The 16460-nt window shown below is 33.8% G+C and overlaps 1 protein-coding gene across 1 annotated transcript in view; it reads right to left on the bottom strand.

Moving 5' to 3' along the window:
• Nucleotides 1-1431: 1431 nt before the first annotated feature.
• LOC149236258 (lipase-like PAD4) overlaps nt 1432-16460 on the bottom strand; it is a 41076-nt gene continuing 26047 nt past the window's right edge. The window contains exon 3 of the mRNA XM_089368823.1: nt 1432-1552. Coding sequence (XP_089224949.1) covers nt 1432-1552 — 121 coding nt within the window. The remainder of the gene's footprint in view (nt 1553-16460) is intronic.

The following is a 16460-nucleotide window of genomic DNA, read 5'->3' as shown; positions in this document are numbered from 1 at the left end:
ATTAAAAATTAAAATAAAAATTAAAACAATGAAAAAAAACATTTTTTTTTTAAATAGAAAAACATAATTAAAAATATATATTAAAAAAAAAAAATTAACCTATAAAAGATAAGAATTAAAAAATTAAAAAAATATAAAGAAATAAATAATAAGAAAAACATATTTTCAAAAAAAATAACATTTTTTTTTTAATCTCGTAAATCAAAAAGAAAAAATTAAGGAAAAAATAGGAAATTTTTAAAAAGCATAAAAATAAAAATAAAAATTAAAAACAAACTAGATTAAAAAAAAATAGAAAATTAACAATAAAAACTCCAAATTTTTTTAAAAGACTACTAAAATTAAGATTAAAAACATTTAAAAAAAACCTTAAAAAAAATATGCTGAAATTAAAAAACAAACCTAAAAAACAATTAAAATTTTAAAAAATACACATATTTTCAAATATATATATATATATATATATATATATAAATATAAATAAAAGGTTTGGATGGTTTTTTCAAGATTAGTGTGCAGGGAATATATTTTTTATTTAAAAAAAAAGAAAACATTTCAAATTTTATATTAAAATATTTAAATTAAAATTTAAAATTTTGATTTAAAAAAAATAGAAATAAAATAACATTTAAAATTAAAAAATGCTAAATATATTTTTGATTTTTTTACAAAATAACATTTAAAATATTTAAAAATATGTATATAAAATTAAAAGAAACATTTACAATTTTAATTTTAATTTTTTTTAGATACAATTAACATATTTAACAATTTTTTTTTTTTTTTTTAAGAAAAACAATTTTATCGGCAACCGCCCGGCTGCCCGTGGCCCGACCGCTCATGGGGGTGTGACCCTAGGCAATAGAGCTGCATGCAGCTTCGCCGCCTAGGGTCGTGCCTCCACGAGCGGCCGGGTGGTGGCTATCTGATTCTGAGAATCAGATAGCCACCCCCACGGGCGACTGGGCAGTGGCTATTCGATTCCGAGAATCGGATAGCCACCCCCACCAGTGGTAGGGCGGTGCCTATTCAATTCCACGAATCGGATAGCCACCCCCACGGGCAGCTATGTGGTGGCTATCTGATTCTGAGAATCAGATATCCACCCCAAGGGCAGCTGGGTGGTGGCTATTCGATTCAGAGAATCAGATAGCCACCTTCATGAGCAGTCAGGTGGTGGCTATCGGATTCTGAGAATCGGATAGCCACCCCCATGGGCGGCCCTGCGGTGTCTATCCGATTCCGAGAATCGGATAGCCACCCCCACGGGCGGTAGCTATCTGATTCTGAGAATCGGATAACCACCCCCACAGGCGGCTAGGCGGTGGTTATTCGATTTTGAGAATCAGATAGCCACCACCTGGTCTCTCATGGGGGCGCAGCGCAGGGCCGCCTCCCAAGGCCGCGCCCCCACGGGCGGCCAGGGGGTGGCTATCTGATTCTCGGAATCAGATAACCACCGTCTGGCCGCCTATGGGGGTGGCTATCCGATTTTTGGAATCGGATAGCCACCGCCTGACCGCTCGTGGAGGCGCGGTCCTGGGCGGCGAAGCTGCGTGCAAATATGTTTTTTAAAGTTTTAATCGTAAATATATGTTTTTTTTTAATTTTTAAATGGCTTTTTAAAAAAAATCCAAAATATATATATTTTTTAAAATTTAAAATGTTTTTAGTATATATATATATATATATATATATATATATATATATAATTTTAATTGTTTTTTTTTAATTTGAGTATATTTTGGGTTTTTTTTTTTTAATCTTGATTTTAATAGTTTTTTAGATTTTTATTGGATTTTTTTTAATCTACTTTGTTTTTAGTTTTGTTTTGTTTTGTTTTGTCTTTTTTTTTTTTGTAGTTTTTTGTTAATGCTTTTTAAATTTTTTCTATTTTTAGTTACTTAATTTTATTTTTATTTTATTTATTTATTTATTTTTTTCCAAAACTTTTTATGGTTTACGAGATAATTTTTCTTTTTTTTTTAACATTTTTATGTTTTTTTTGTCTTTTTTTATATATATTTTTATATTTGTTGTTTTGTATGTCAAAAAGAAATTGATAAAAAATTTTAAAGTGTAAAAAAATGTAACATTTAAAAAAAAAAATCCACACTTAATACATTAAAAATTTTAAAGTATAAAAAATTGTTAAATTTAGAAAATAATTATCTACATTTTATACATTAGAAAATTTAAAGTAAAAAAATAGGTCTTTTAAAAAAAGCGCCTGATGCAGAATCACCACTTTTTTAAATCAACATGCAAATCACTAACATTCTTAAATGTAATGTACATAAAAAAATTTAAAGTGCCAAAAGCTATGCTCTAAAAAAATATGTGTGTTCTGCATTGCCCCTTTTCAAAATCAGGTCACTTTTTTGCTATCTCTACGAAACGGGTAACAGTATCAGTTCCTGTTCCAAAGTTTACATTGTTCTAACCTGACCCTATCATGTTTGCGACTATTCTTCATTATAAATGATCTACCCAACTACACATCATATTGGTCCTCACATGGTTCCTAAATGGCATCCACATAGATTTTCTCTACTCCTATTAGTGCTCACCATCTAGACTTAGGATTGTGGGCTCTATCAACCCAACCATATCACATTTGTGACTATTTTTCATTATAAACAACATGTTTAACTCTACGTAATAGTAGTCATGAGTCCTTCCAAACTATGCTCCACTTCATTCTACCAGGAAAGCCCAGGGCTGCACACATGTCATCATGGTTTTATATCTTTTCTGACTACACCCCACTTCATTCTATTCAAATATCCTTGGTTTTTTTGCATGTCATCCTAGTAGGTTCCTCCATGTGCATACATTATGATGCCCAATTTATTCAATTGAGAGGGCCTAGGCCACACAACATCATCACGGTCCCTGACCTTTTTAGGTTGTGCCCCTTACATATATACTTGGGGTGCTTATGCCACATTCCTGCAAAACAAATCATTCTACATCCTTACAAGTAGATAGATAGAAGGGACAATGATATAGACTTCGGTTCTTCTAAGTTTAAGGAATAAGGACCCATGGTTAATATTCCACGAATGGTGAGTGATTAACAACTGCGAGGTCAAATACATCTAAACATTGGAAAACAATAATATCTTACACTGGAAGGGAACAAGTCCCAATTCCAAAGTCACATAACACTTTAGATCTTAGCAGAGGAAAACACTATTCAATTCAACCACACTCGTCTACTTTGGAACTCATTCAAATAACCCTGGTGAACATTTGATTATGACCATACATAGTATATGAACAACATAGTCTATGATCATACATTTGACTATGAACAACATAGTCTAGACTCATATCATATAGATTCATGTCATAGTAATCATAGCCACAAAAATTCACGACCCAATCATGAATAGATTTAATGAACAAGACCATCTAGACAACCATGCTTATGCATGTAGCTAACTTTGTATCTTAGAGATTTAATAGCAACACATAGTTCTATGAAACCAACTTAACCATGAGAACATATAACCAAGCATTCAAACTAGCATGACCATGAGAACATATAAACAAGCATTCATCATCCATGGTAGAAGTATATAGATTTGTGAATACACTTATCTTATTAACTTGAATGGTTTCCAACTGAGGGAGGGACATCAACCCACCACCCAACCTTAGGAAAACTACAATGCAATATTTCTTGTATTTTACCACCCCCTAGTTGAATTCAAAGTCTAAGGAGTTAATTGTTTAAGGGAATTTCACACCAATATCAAGTAAACCAGACTAGAGAGGGAGTGCATTATCCAAGTGCTTTATCAGCTACCTCATGCAGTAAACACCACACTGAATCTTATCCCTCTTTAAAATAAATCATATGGTTACATCAAAGGCTCAGTGAACTACTAGCCAACATATTTACAGGGAACGATGTCCCATTATATGGCATTGGCACATAGCCAATTCTCTTCTCCCCTACACTACCTTCCTTGTCACTCATCTTTCCTTCATTGTATCCACTCCACTCTACTTTATCTTCACTTTACCTCATATCTCTTTCATTGTCTCCCCCCTTCCTCTTTATTTTTTCATTCCCCTATAATTTGTTTTCTCTTATTTGGTGACTTTCCCAACACATCTTGTGAGACGAGGAGAACGCATGGGCCTCTTCCTTTACTGTAGACTGCCCATACAAAACGCTAATGCCTTTTGTGGAGACCATTAATTCACCAGGGAGATAGATGGGGGAAAATAAATGAATTGGTTGTGGTTTTGGGCTTAGGCACAACAAAAGAAACTCCTCCTCCTCCTCAAACTTCTAAATCCATGTCCACTCCTCCATCTTAGACATATTTTACATTTTTACATAATTTCAAATAAACAAATATACATAGTGACATTCACATGTAGGTAGAAAAAAGGGTTGTTATAGGCAGTCGGTGTGGATACCGAAGATGGTTATAGGATCTCTTTAAGCCCTAGTGTTGATAACATACTTGTATGGTTGATTTGGACATGTTGGAGGTGGTAGCACAATCCAAGGGATTGTAGGTGGAAAGAAGGGTGTGCATTGCTTGGGTGCAGGCTCATGGGGAATGTGAGCTTGGAGATTGGAGGCTTATAAGGTTTTATATGAGGGCTTGGAGGGTAACTGGAGACCATTGAGGGAAACATGAAATCCTAGAGCTATAGGACTTTAAGGATGTCCCTGTCTGACTGATTAAAATGCCTTGGAGGTAATGACACAACCCGAGGGACAACAAACATAGAGAATGGTGTGAATTGCACGGGTGCAAGTTGATGAGGGGCGTTAGCCTATAGGTTGTAGGCTACTAAGGTTTGGAACCTTAGCCACTTGATGGTACTAGACATGTACCTAGATTTTGGTGATTTGTTTCCCCATGGAGTCACATCCCCAACTCTGGGGTGACCCATTGTTGAGAGAAAATGAACAATTTGATATATGGTTGGGAGGAATGTTGAAGGTCACCAGTTGGTCATTTAACAAATAAGTGTTTCTATAAAATTAATTTAATTTAGGTTGCAATCTCTTATTTACCATTTTCTTTGTTATATATGGATTTATTTCACATGAATCATAATTTATCGTGTGTAAAAATTAAGTAGCTACAAATTTGCATCAAAATGCATTTAGTTGTGCATATAAACATGTTGGTTGGGGCATATCTGGAGTTAATAAACTAGAGAGAAAATGTCCATACATTAATTATAGAGGGTCATTGTGCCTGTATATACCTAGGTAAAAACTGAAATGACCTAACAATGGGTTGAGAATGCTACAAATAAAGCCAGTAGTGGGTCGTGGACATTACAAAAGAGGGGCACAAAATATTCTTACAAGTTAAGCCTACAACAAGCTCCATAAAGTTTAGGAAGGGATCCAACAGTTCTCGTAAATTTATAAGGCCATCTCAACTCTCAAGTAATATTAAACCTATGGTATATTTTCTCACTCTGCCACTAATATTACATAATATACATGACATTACCCATGTGTCATTTTTTCAACATTATATTCTTAATGCATCTCATATGCTTGGTAGCTTAAGCAAGGCTTGTCCCAATTCAACTACTTGGGAGGATGAATATTGAGTACCAAATTTTGTTTTCATAGGAAATCCAAAATTAAGTTTTATCTAAATAGGAGAAGTATGTGATTCCCCATCTTGCATGACAATATTTTGTATCTAATTATAATAGATCTTCTAGTTTTTTTAATATGTGATGTATATAAATGTCTTGGACATGGATTAGGAACATGCATTTTTTAGAATATGGTATAGAATTTTTTAAAATATGTTTGTGTTCGGACACGCACACACACCTACATATATACATATACACAATGTGGGAAATATTCTCTATGGATGAGATGAAATTGTATTTTTTCTTGTGAATTAATTAGCAAATATATCATGTTGTTGACAAGATCATTATAGGGACAATGATTTATGGTTTATACATTTGGTTTGTAGGACATTTTTATATGATGACACTCATGTACTACAAATATTTTGGAACAATACTAAGTGTGGAAAGGACGTCAAACATGTTGATTGTTATGGCGTAATATTGAGGGACTATAGAAGTTGCCCACTTACAAAAACATGTGGAATCAAATGTGGAGATCCATTCAGGGTAACATGTAGTATGTATTTGATTATGATATGATATAGTGCTAGTCACAAGATGAGACCTTGTCAACTTGCCAACATGTGGGTGTGAGGCATGACTAGGATGCATTGATTAGGCATGAGAGCCTATTTTTGTATAATATGTGGAATGAGTACTATGTTTTGGGAATAGGGAATGAGAATATTTATTTCATAGTTTGGATCAATGGGTGTGCAGTATAGGTACAAAATCCTTGCTCTTCAATATATAAATCTTTCAAATTCCAACCTAATGCAAGGAATCCTTAATAACTCCCATGATTGAATTAATTGGTGACGCTAGTCACATATTTTCAATGGAAATTTTTTATAGGAAACACATTTGATTGGAAATTATATATTTGAAAATATCTAAAGATCGCACATGAGGGTATTGAATAATCCCTTATTTAAAAATTACAATTTAATTAAAATTAGAAAGTATTCCACTTAGTTAATGATAATTTGTTATTTTTTTAAATAGGAAAATAAGAATTAATCCTATGAATCAAAGATATCCCCATGGATTGTGGGGAACTAGAATTATGGGTAGTTGTTATCATTTTTTTTTCCAAAGAACTATAAGCTAGAAACCAAACCAATTAGATATTTGGGTCTAAAATATAGATATTCCCATTGTGGTTACTAGTTTCCTTTATCAAAGGTGTTATAAGTTTTTAATAATATCAATAAATGGAAAAAAAATTGTTGGAGCATATTCTTGTTTTAAATTCCAATCAAATGTATGGTTGTGGTTCCATGTGACACCCCTTTCATTACTGCAAATTTTGTAATTTAATTAAGAACATATAATGTTGGGGTATCGTCATTAATCATGATATGCGTCAAACTCTATTATATGATGTAATTTTTATTTTATTAATAAAAATTATAGAGTTGAAAAAGGGGGATAACCAATAAATTATGATTCCTTTAGAGTGGGGGGGCACTTCACCCGAGATGAAAATACATATCTTGAATTAATAATTCCCTTTATGTGATGGTTGATAAGATGAAGGGTCAAGGCATGTTTATAAAGATGAAAGAGGAAATACATTGAGGAATCTTTTCTTTTTGGCATTTTTGTTCCAAGCATTACTCCATTATTCTTCTCATACACTCATTTTTTCCCTCACCCAATCATAAATTCTAATTGGCATGAGAAACAGTGACAACTTTTACAACATGAATTTAATGTGTTTTAGTACTTTTTTCTTGGACTGGATGGATTTGAGGACTCTGAGTTGTTATGTTTGTGTGCGGAATAGAGAGAAATAAAGAAGTGAGGTATGAGGGAGTGTAGATATTAGAGAATGAATCCCTTGTGCTATTCATGAATTTTCATTTATGAATGTCTATGGGTTTGGTAAAGGAATGGAAAGGCTAAACAATAAGATTATTTCATTTGTGTATAGGAGATTGGCCTTCACTTTTTTTGTTAAATCTAGTATGAAAACTATGTGCTAAATCCATGAGTTTATTTTTTCCCTAAAGGCATCAAGATTTGGTTTGGGGGTGTCTAGCTATGAGAAATATTGCAGCATAGTTAAGCCCACAATTAGGTAGATAGTGGCTCACCCTTCTTCAGTTTTAGATTGAAAAATATTTGACTCAAGATAATTATCTCTTATGTAGGATTATTTAATTGATCTTTTCAACAAGTTTATATGTGCAAGAATTTACCCTTCAACATATTTATCATGGTTGTAGTTATTACACTATTTTTCTATAGCTTTTTGTACGTATTATATTTTGTAATAGCATTGGTTGAGAAAGACATGCTTCGTAAATTCTTCTTTAAACAGATCATGTTTGAATTTATAATATAAATTTTCTTTTCAGAGGTTACAAAAGATAAAACATGGACCATAGTGAGGAGAAATACCATTGATCCTCTGATACAAATTTCATATCTTGGGTCATGAAATTTTAGGAAATATGATAAGAGGAAGCTTCCTAAATGCATCTTTAAACATGTCATGTTGGTATTTTTTTTATAACTTTTATTTTGTGAGGTTTTAGAAGCTAAAACATGGACCATAGTGAGGGGAAATCCTGATGATAATCTAGTCCAACTTTGCGATCGTGGGCTCTAATACTTTATGATAAATGACCAGAGGAATTTGAGCTTCTTAGATGATCCCAAAATCATGCATCAAATAGGTCATCTTGACATTTATGTTACAACTTTTCATCTGGAAGGTTCCAAAGATTGAATCTTAGGAAATATTGAGGGGAATTCCCATTGATCATCTGGTTTAGCTTTCAGAACTTGGACTGCTATAATTTAGGATATATTCCTGGTGGAATTTTCTATATTAGTTTGCATGCAAAGTGTTTGAAGAAATTCCTAAATAATTTAATGATTCATTGCATACAAATTGTTTGATGAAATGTTTCAACGAAAATGTTGTTTTATAGATGGGGATGGTATTGTTGTATATTAGCATTGTTATGTGATAATATTGTTGTAGATGATCTATGCCTATTTGCATTCAAAGCATTTGAAGAAATGTGTTAAAGGTGTTTATTATAATTTTCATACAAACGATTTGATAAAATACCTCAAGGAAAAAAATCAAAAGTTTCATGATTGAGTGGTATATTTCAATTAGTATGATACAAGTGGAATTACAGGAATGTATCTTATTGCATTTCATAAAAAATGTTTGTTAAAATTTCTACAAGAAAAAGACTACCTAATTGGTTGCATACAAAGTATTTGGAGAATGATTTACATGTAAAGTGTTTGACAAAACATATGAGAGATGAAAATCAAGCTTTTACAAGTGTGGTTAGGATAAATCTAGTAGGCGTATGAGAAAAAGTCGTATTAGAGCTTATTGTCAAGAAAAATAAAATTTTGGGTACCTCATAGCCTCTTTAAGTCGTTGAGGAAATTGGGTATGTTATAAGTGGTATAAGAGCATGGTTCAACATTGGACCTAGATGGGCTCAAGAATAGATGAAATGAGAGATATAATCCTATGTGACAAAGTGGTATTAGAGACAAGGTTTAGCATTGAGCTTGGATGGACTCAAGAATTATGTTTTAAATCAATATATATGTATGCATGTTTACTTATGTGAAATTATTTTTTGCATGAATACACTAATGTTACTTAGCTGACTTGAGTTCGATGCAGCAAGATAAACATGTTGGATGATGACTAGATTCACTAGAGTATCCCAATGAAATTGCAAAATTTTATGGCCAAGTGATGCAACCATAACTATGAGGGAGGATATCTTAACTTATCTCTTGCTAGTTTTAATACCTTTTTAATGTTTTGAGATGTTTGCATATGTTGATGAACAATAACATAGGCATGATAAAAATTCAAGAGATGGAATAGTTCAAAGATGCATGTCCATTGAATATATTATAGTAATGATATGATGGATGCATGAAGATATGTTAGGTGCATATAATAGTGGATGTGCAAGCATAAATACTAGGAGTATTTTATTGTCATAATATGATTTAGATTACTAATAGTGTCTAATGGTGAACATGTAACCAGGAATAGGTTGAAGACATGATTGGGAATGTAATGAAGGTGATGCATGTATTCTTATAGAATCAAGGCTATGGAAAATAAGGCATTGATGGGAGAATGGTACAAGTGACACCTATGCATGTTATGACATCATTGTGAATGTAGTTCCCCTTGGGTTGCATTCTGTAAGGATGCAACCCTGGAAGGAGGAGTGTAGGGACAAGTGTTTATGTGTGGGGTCTAGAGATTACCTAGAACCCCAAAGGCATATGAAACCCCTATAAGTCACGGGGATCTAAGGAATCCTTAATGAACCAAAGTTGGAGACCCTATAAGGATAGTAGCACATCCCAAGGGACTATTGTGATTAGAAAAGAGGGTGCACTAACTTTGGTCAATTGGGTTGATGGGGGGATGTGAGACTATTGGTTGGAGCTTGCTAGGGTTGGTACCTATTGACGGGGTGAAACGCACCATCAACAATTAGGGGACTCACACCATTTTGGATAGGAGTCTCATCCGATGTGTTGGCCCAACTACCATATCATGTTTCAATGAAAATTAGATTTTGGACGAAGTGAGAAAGAAGAAGGGAAATCCTAATAAAACAACTAGTGAGAGGCAAGTTATAATAATTTATGGAAATGCCTTAAGTAATAGGTATAAATAATATTACAATGAATTATAAAGTGGACATGAATCTCAAAAAAGAGTGATAGAAATTTTTTATTAAGATTCATTAATAAAGAAGTATATTGTTATCATTTGTAAAGTAGTTCACAATTATTAAACAAAGAGAAAGCAGATATAAATTAGCCAACAATTGCAAGTAAGATATAAGTTTCCAATTAACGTAATAGTTCATTAACTTTAAACATATGAACACCAATTGCATACCATTAGAAAGAAAACAAGAGTAGTCTTATAAGATTCAGTAACACATGAAATAAATTCTTTCCTCAAACCAAAAGAGTTTCTCAATATTGATGTTGAAATATCATATGCACAATTACAAAAAATATCTAAGACACCCAATAGTGGGAATGAAAACTATAACTTGATCTTCAAAAGAAATGTATAAGCTTTCCCTTTCGAAGTTCTCTAAGGATTCCAAAACTAAGATTCATTTCCAAGTATCCATGAGGGTACATTTATATAAAACTAGGTGACTCTTCACCTTCCATGACTTTTCAGTTACCCCGTGACTTTTCAACTTCTCTCATATCTATTTTCTATTTTACTTTTAATTCTAATTCTACTTTACTTACATAATTTATTGAAAATTAAAAAATTTAAAATAAACCTACTTTATAGCAATAATTTTGAAATATCAAAAGGTAAGGCTTCCACTTGTAATTTCCAAGTCAAGTAAGCATGCCATGCTTTGTAATCAGTTGTAATGGACAAGACATCATTTGATAATAGGTTTTCATAGGTGATATAACACTTGAAGGAACTGGACACGAATATTTTCATATCTTATTTTACTCAGTGGAATAGTATGGTGAGAATTATGTGCAACTTTGTTGTCTCCACCATGTGTTCCATAATAGCTTCCCTCATAGGATTGAGGTCATTCTACGTGACAACCATCTTGTGTGCATCTATCATCTCCTAAATTTCTCGTTGGATGTCTTTCTCTGGACTTATTTCTTTGTGTGCCATGATGGGCACTACTTTGTGAGACCTAATAAGAACTTCTATCAGATATGATGTTCTTGATAATTGGTTAGTATTCTAACTATGTCTTTCCCCAATTTCTCTTGGGCTTGGATGATCAGCCTAATTTCTATCTTATCCCTTTCCTTTCCTATCACATCCCTTCTTGGTAAATAAAATGGTACATTAGGATACTCTATGTTCCACCTATACAATATGTCCACAAAAAATGATGCATCCTTCCATAATGTACCTTTGTCCTTGAGAGAATCTTGAATGGTCATAAGCTTGGAGGCTATATTTTGAAGTGTGTTCATTCCCTTGTATAATTGCTTCATGATATCTTCTAGCACTTTATTTTCCTCTAATGAACCTACTAGAAAATCATCCTCATTGGAGATTGAGGCTAACAAATATTGATTATGCTTATGAAGCCTCTGATTTTCCGATTGTGAATCGGTCATATTCTTCTCTAGTTGTTTGACCTAATTTAGAAGATGCTTGATGTTTCTTTCTACAATACTAAAGAAGGTTGATCTTGCTAAAGAAATTTCTAAAATACTGTGCATAGTATCTAACACTATATCTCATTCAATAGTGATCAAGATTGCATTTTCTTGTTCCCAGGCTAAATATATGCACCTTTCTTGAACAATTCTACTATAGACATGATCAAAATTGAAGCTCACAAGATATAGAACTTAAATTTCTTCACTAGCTAAGATTCCCATCTCTCTAAGTTCCAGGTGTCCTTTGCTGAGAGGTACAAAAAATGGGGTAGAAGGTTCAACATCCATGTTTGTAAATATGACTTGAGCTTCCTTCCAAGCTTTCTCTTTTTGTTTGATCTTCTCTTGTGCCTATTTATCAACTATCTATTTTGCTAGTCTTTCATCTTCTTGTTTCCTTGCTTCTTCTTGTAATTACTTTCTTATTTCTTCCTCTCACTTCTTATTTTCCTCCTATTCTTCCCTTCTTTCTTCTTCTCTCTTTCTTCATTCTTCCTCTTATTTCTTATTTTCCTCCTCTTCTCTTTTGGCCTTTTGTTTTACTTTCAGTTTTTTCTGCCTTTCTTTCTTGGCTTGTTCTTTCTGTCTTTCCCTCTTTTAGGAAGCCTTCTTGTCTTTGGTATCTTTACCTTTAGTTGATTCTCTATTTGTAGGTTCAACAGCATTTGTAGGTTGAGTTCCACTATCCTTCTTTTCTGCCTCTACAACCACTATAGTGTTGGAGAATATTTTGATATTTTCTTCCTCTTCATCAATGCTTGTTTTGTATGCCCAATTAACCTTTAGCTACTTACAATGAGCCATTGCAATGCCTTTGCAGTCATATTTACAATAACCAAGCTCACCAAATCTAAGGTGTTCCAAATCAGTGGCTTCAAATTTTTCTTCTTTATAACATTTTACACAGTATGTGCCGACATACAACGGAAGGGCATGCCATGGTGCTTTCTTTGCTTGGACTAACATGCCTCCAAGTCTCATTGTTAATTAATATGTTACTTCTTGTAGGATCACCTTGTTAGTGAAAAATAGAGGAAGCTAATGGCGATGTTTTTGGGCTCTGAATACTCTAATGTATGTAGCATCTATTGGTGTAAACCAATAAACTATATCATATAATGTTGCTTCTCTCGGTTAGACACGTAAGGTGAATCATTGTTGAAGAGAATGTGGTATAAAGGTGAGATAAATCCTTCCATTATTTTGTGGTAAATTTACCTATAACTAGTTTCCGATAAGTTCCTGCAATAGATTTGAAGTGGCGGTATGTCTAGAGATAAGGTCCATCTCCATCCAAGTAAGTCAAACTAAAATATCAAGAATACACCATCTAGGAGATATGATTCATGTAGAATTCATGTTGTTTCCCTACGCATAGGGTCTAAGCTTATTTTACTCTTGTATGAATGGAAGTAGCTAGGATTTCCACCCAATAGAACATGCTTCCTTCTTGGGCACAAGTATATATTAATGGCACCAAGGTTTCTTCAAATGGGTTTGCATCAAGTCAGTGATACAACTAGCAACACATGGCGACTACCAGTTGGTATTTCTTCCTTAACAACTTGTTCTTGTATATGCCATCAAATCTTGTCTAGAATTTGTTGGAGTCTTGCCACTAAGTCGTCAAGATTTTGCTTACTAGCTAGGCCAAAACCTTCATACCACTTTTCTATTAGTGCTATCTAATAGTTAGAAAACTTGTAATATTCTATAATGTGGGGTATATATGTGTTGCTACAAATACACCATTATAGTATTGAATGGTCTTGTCCTTAACATTAATGAATTTTATGATCCATTAAATTGTCTCTACACAAGGGAAAAGTGTGGGATGTGATGCACCTTATGTAACCAAGATCTCTTCACATTTTGATACACTTCACCATCTTCCTCAACCTTGGGAATTTCTTTGCAAATAAATAGCTGATATATCCCAAAGCAGGTTATTGATAGGGATTTTTCAATGAAGCATGTTGTATCTGTGTATGTTGGGTTGAGTCCATGGAACTTTTTTATATCCCTTCTTCAACCTCTTCAATAATTTATTTTTCTGGTCTCTTCTTAGGTGGGGCCATCTATTCTATTAACGATAAAATGTTGAAACACTACAAATCCATTATACCTCACACTTCGAAGATATTCATTGTGGTAAACAATATTATAAAACCAAAAGAAATTTTGGTGCACAACACAAGGGAGTAGCTCTGTGTATGACAAGTCAATGCATTATTGTGCAAGGCAAGATAACAGTATATTATGAATGGATGTGTTGTGGGGAAATGTTTTCGCTGCGACAATGACCCTCCAAAAAATTTCATAACTCAATTTTGGATCATACATGTACTATCATTTCAAGCCCCCTGGTGTCGTCACATTGTTTTATTTTTCATTCTTATGTTTTCTCTAAGTGTCACATCCTCCTAAGTCAATGTTTCCTAAGTGTCGTCACCTAACCTTTAGAAGTGCTTGTGTTATCTTTCCCATGGTTAGGTGAACTCATAACTTTTCTTGACTTAGAAACTCACCTTATTCCCCACATAAAGCACTCAAAAGCTCCCAAAAGAAAACAAAATCAAGAAAAATCACTTTAATGAAAAATCACACTTCAAGTTGACGAAGACTTGCTCTTGTGTTGAGTGCACTCCTTCGGGTTGAAGAAGTGTGCCCTCCTCGAGCACACTCCTTCATGATCAGCAATTTCACCCTCCTTGAGCGCATTCCATCAACACAAAGAAATGCACCCTTCTAGAATGCAAGCATAAGCTTCCTTGATGCATGTGGGCACACTCTTAGAAAATAGGAGCCTACTTCTCTTCTCCTAACAAACTCAGTCACTTGTTGACAAGTGGAAAGCATGAATGAGACAAATTTTCATGTAATCTCTTATAAATTAACCCAGTTAATCATTCATTCTTGTAATCATTCTCATTCGGGTTAGGTGCACATCTTTGGATCAAGAAACTCTTTGTTAATATACATTACAAGTAAGTTTTGCATGTCAAATATATTGGTTTCCTTTCATGTTTTTGCTGTCAATATTGCTTTCCTTGCTAGCATTTATTTTATTTATTTTTTTCAATTTATTTACTAGCATTTATGTTCATTCTTGTCTCTACAAGTGTTAATTTTTTGTCGCACATTGTGACTCTGCATATTCCTTAACTCTTCACATTCTAATCATCATTACAACAACACACATAAAAACTTTTGGATCCTTGTTCTTCTCATTTCTATCGTGAAATATTGTTGCCAGACTTGTCCTTAAGCCATTCTCTGATAGAACACACTTCTAGAACCCAAATCTCTAACTAAATCAGAAAAATGCGCCTGGAAAAGACAAGTTTACATATTGAGTGCGCTCCTTCATCACAAAGAACTGCACCCTCATTGATCGAACAAGTGCACCCTGAAGGCTTGAATGTTTTTCATTCATCCATTCAACATGTGCTAGTGTGCCCTCCTTTACCTTGAGTGCATGAGCACACCTTGAAGGCCTAAATGTTTCTCCTTCATGCTTCATTAGTGCACCCTATGCCCTTGATTTTTTCCCTCTCTTTCTTGAGCACATGAGCACACTTCAAAGCCTCGAATGATCCTTGAATCCCCTTTGTGCTTTGAAATTGAGCCCTTCTTGTTTGCATGCATGTTTCTTGTCCGTGCAAGTAACTATGTTCCATCAATGATAGGCTTACATTCTAAGTTACATTTAATGATTTTTTGAATATGATTTGCTAATTTGTTGCATGTAATACATAGAATATTTCATAAATCTAATCATTTTTTCCATGAGTGTTCTTCCACAAACAGTTGTTTGAGCTACAAGTATTGTTACTCTTTCATCATTTGTTAGAATCATGCATCCCACTACACATAAAGTGGCCTCCAAAGAAGCCTCATAGGAAAGCACCGAGGAAGCAGTTGAAGTGACAAAGCCTACCATTCCCATTTATGTAGATACACAGTGCTTCATAGATAATTCTATTGAGGTCACATGGAATGACATAAAAGATACATTCATGCAGAAACATTTTCCTAAAAACACGGAGGATATGGAAGCATATATCAATATCAAGCGATCCAGGATACACATGATTGCATGTATATTCTCAGTCATCCCTTGTGCATAAGTGATTTAGTGGATTCTTACAGAGATGGATGATTATCATCGTGTGCTTCTAGCGAAAGCGGTTGTAAACTTGCCACCTATTATGGAGAATATATGAAGACTTACAATAAGATGCAAAGGCCCTCAGAATATGGCAATAACAACTTTTACACTGGATGGACCGATCATGACACAAATGACATCATTAAATCATGGTGTCAAGAGCTTGCTAAGTTTTGTCACAGTCCATCCGTAGTGTACATTAATAGGATTCTTAGGGATGTATATCAGTATCTCATTGTTATGTGTTGTCGGTTGCATGGTCGAAAGAACGCTGAGGTGTTTGAGAAAAACTAGATATATATACTCAAAATGGTGGTTACTCGTGGTAAGATCTTTAATTGGGTAGATATATTTCTATTTGAGTTGCAACATATGTGGGGTAGGAAAAGGCATCTTTGAGGGCCAACTAGGCATCATAATTCTATATGTTTGCATTTCTGTTAGATGGAATCTGTGCATG

The sequence above is a fragment of the Pinus tabuliformis genome, chromosome 8 (assembly GCF_031772625.1).
Source record: "Pinus tabuliformis cultivar Carrire ecotype Pingquan chromosome 8, CPIR1, whole genome shotgun sequence".
Classification (NCBI taxonomy): Eukaryota; Viridiplantae; Streptophyta; class Pinopsida; order Pinales; family Pinaceae; genus Pinus; species Pinus tabuliformis.
The sequence above is the reverse complement of the archived record's forward strand: the minus strand, read 5'-3'. Positions and strand labels throughout refer to the sequence as shown.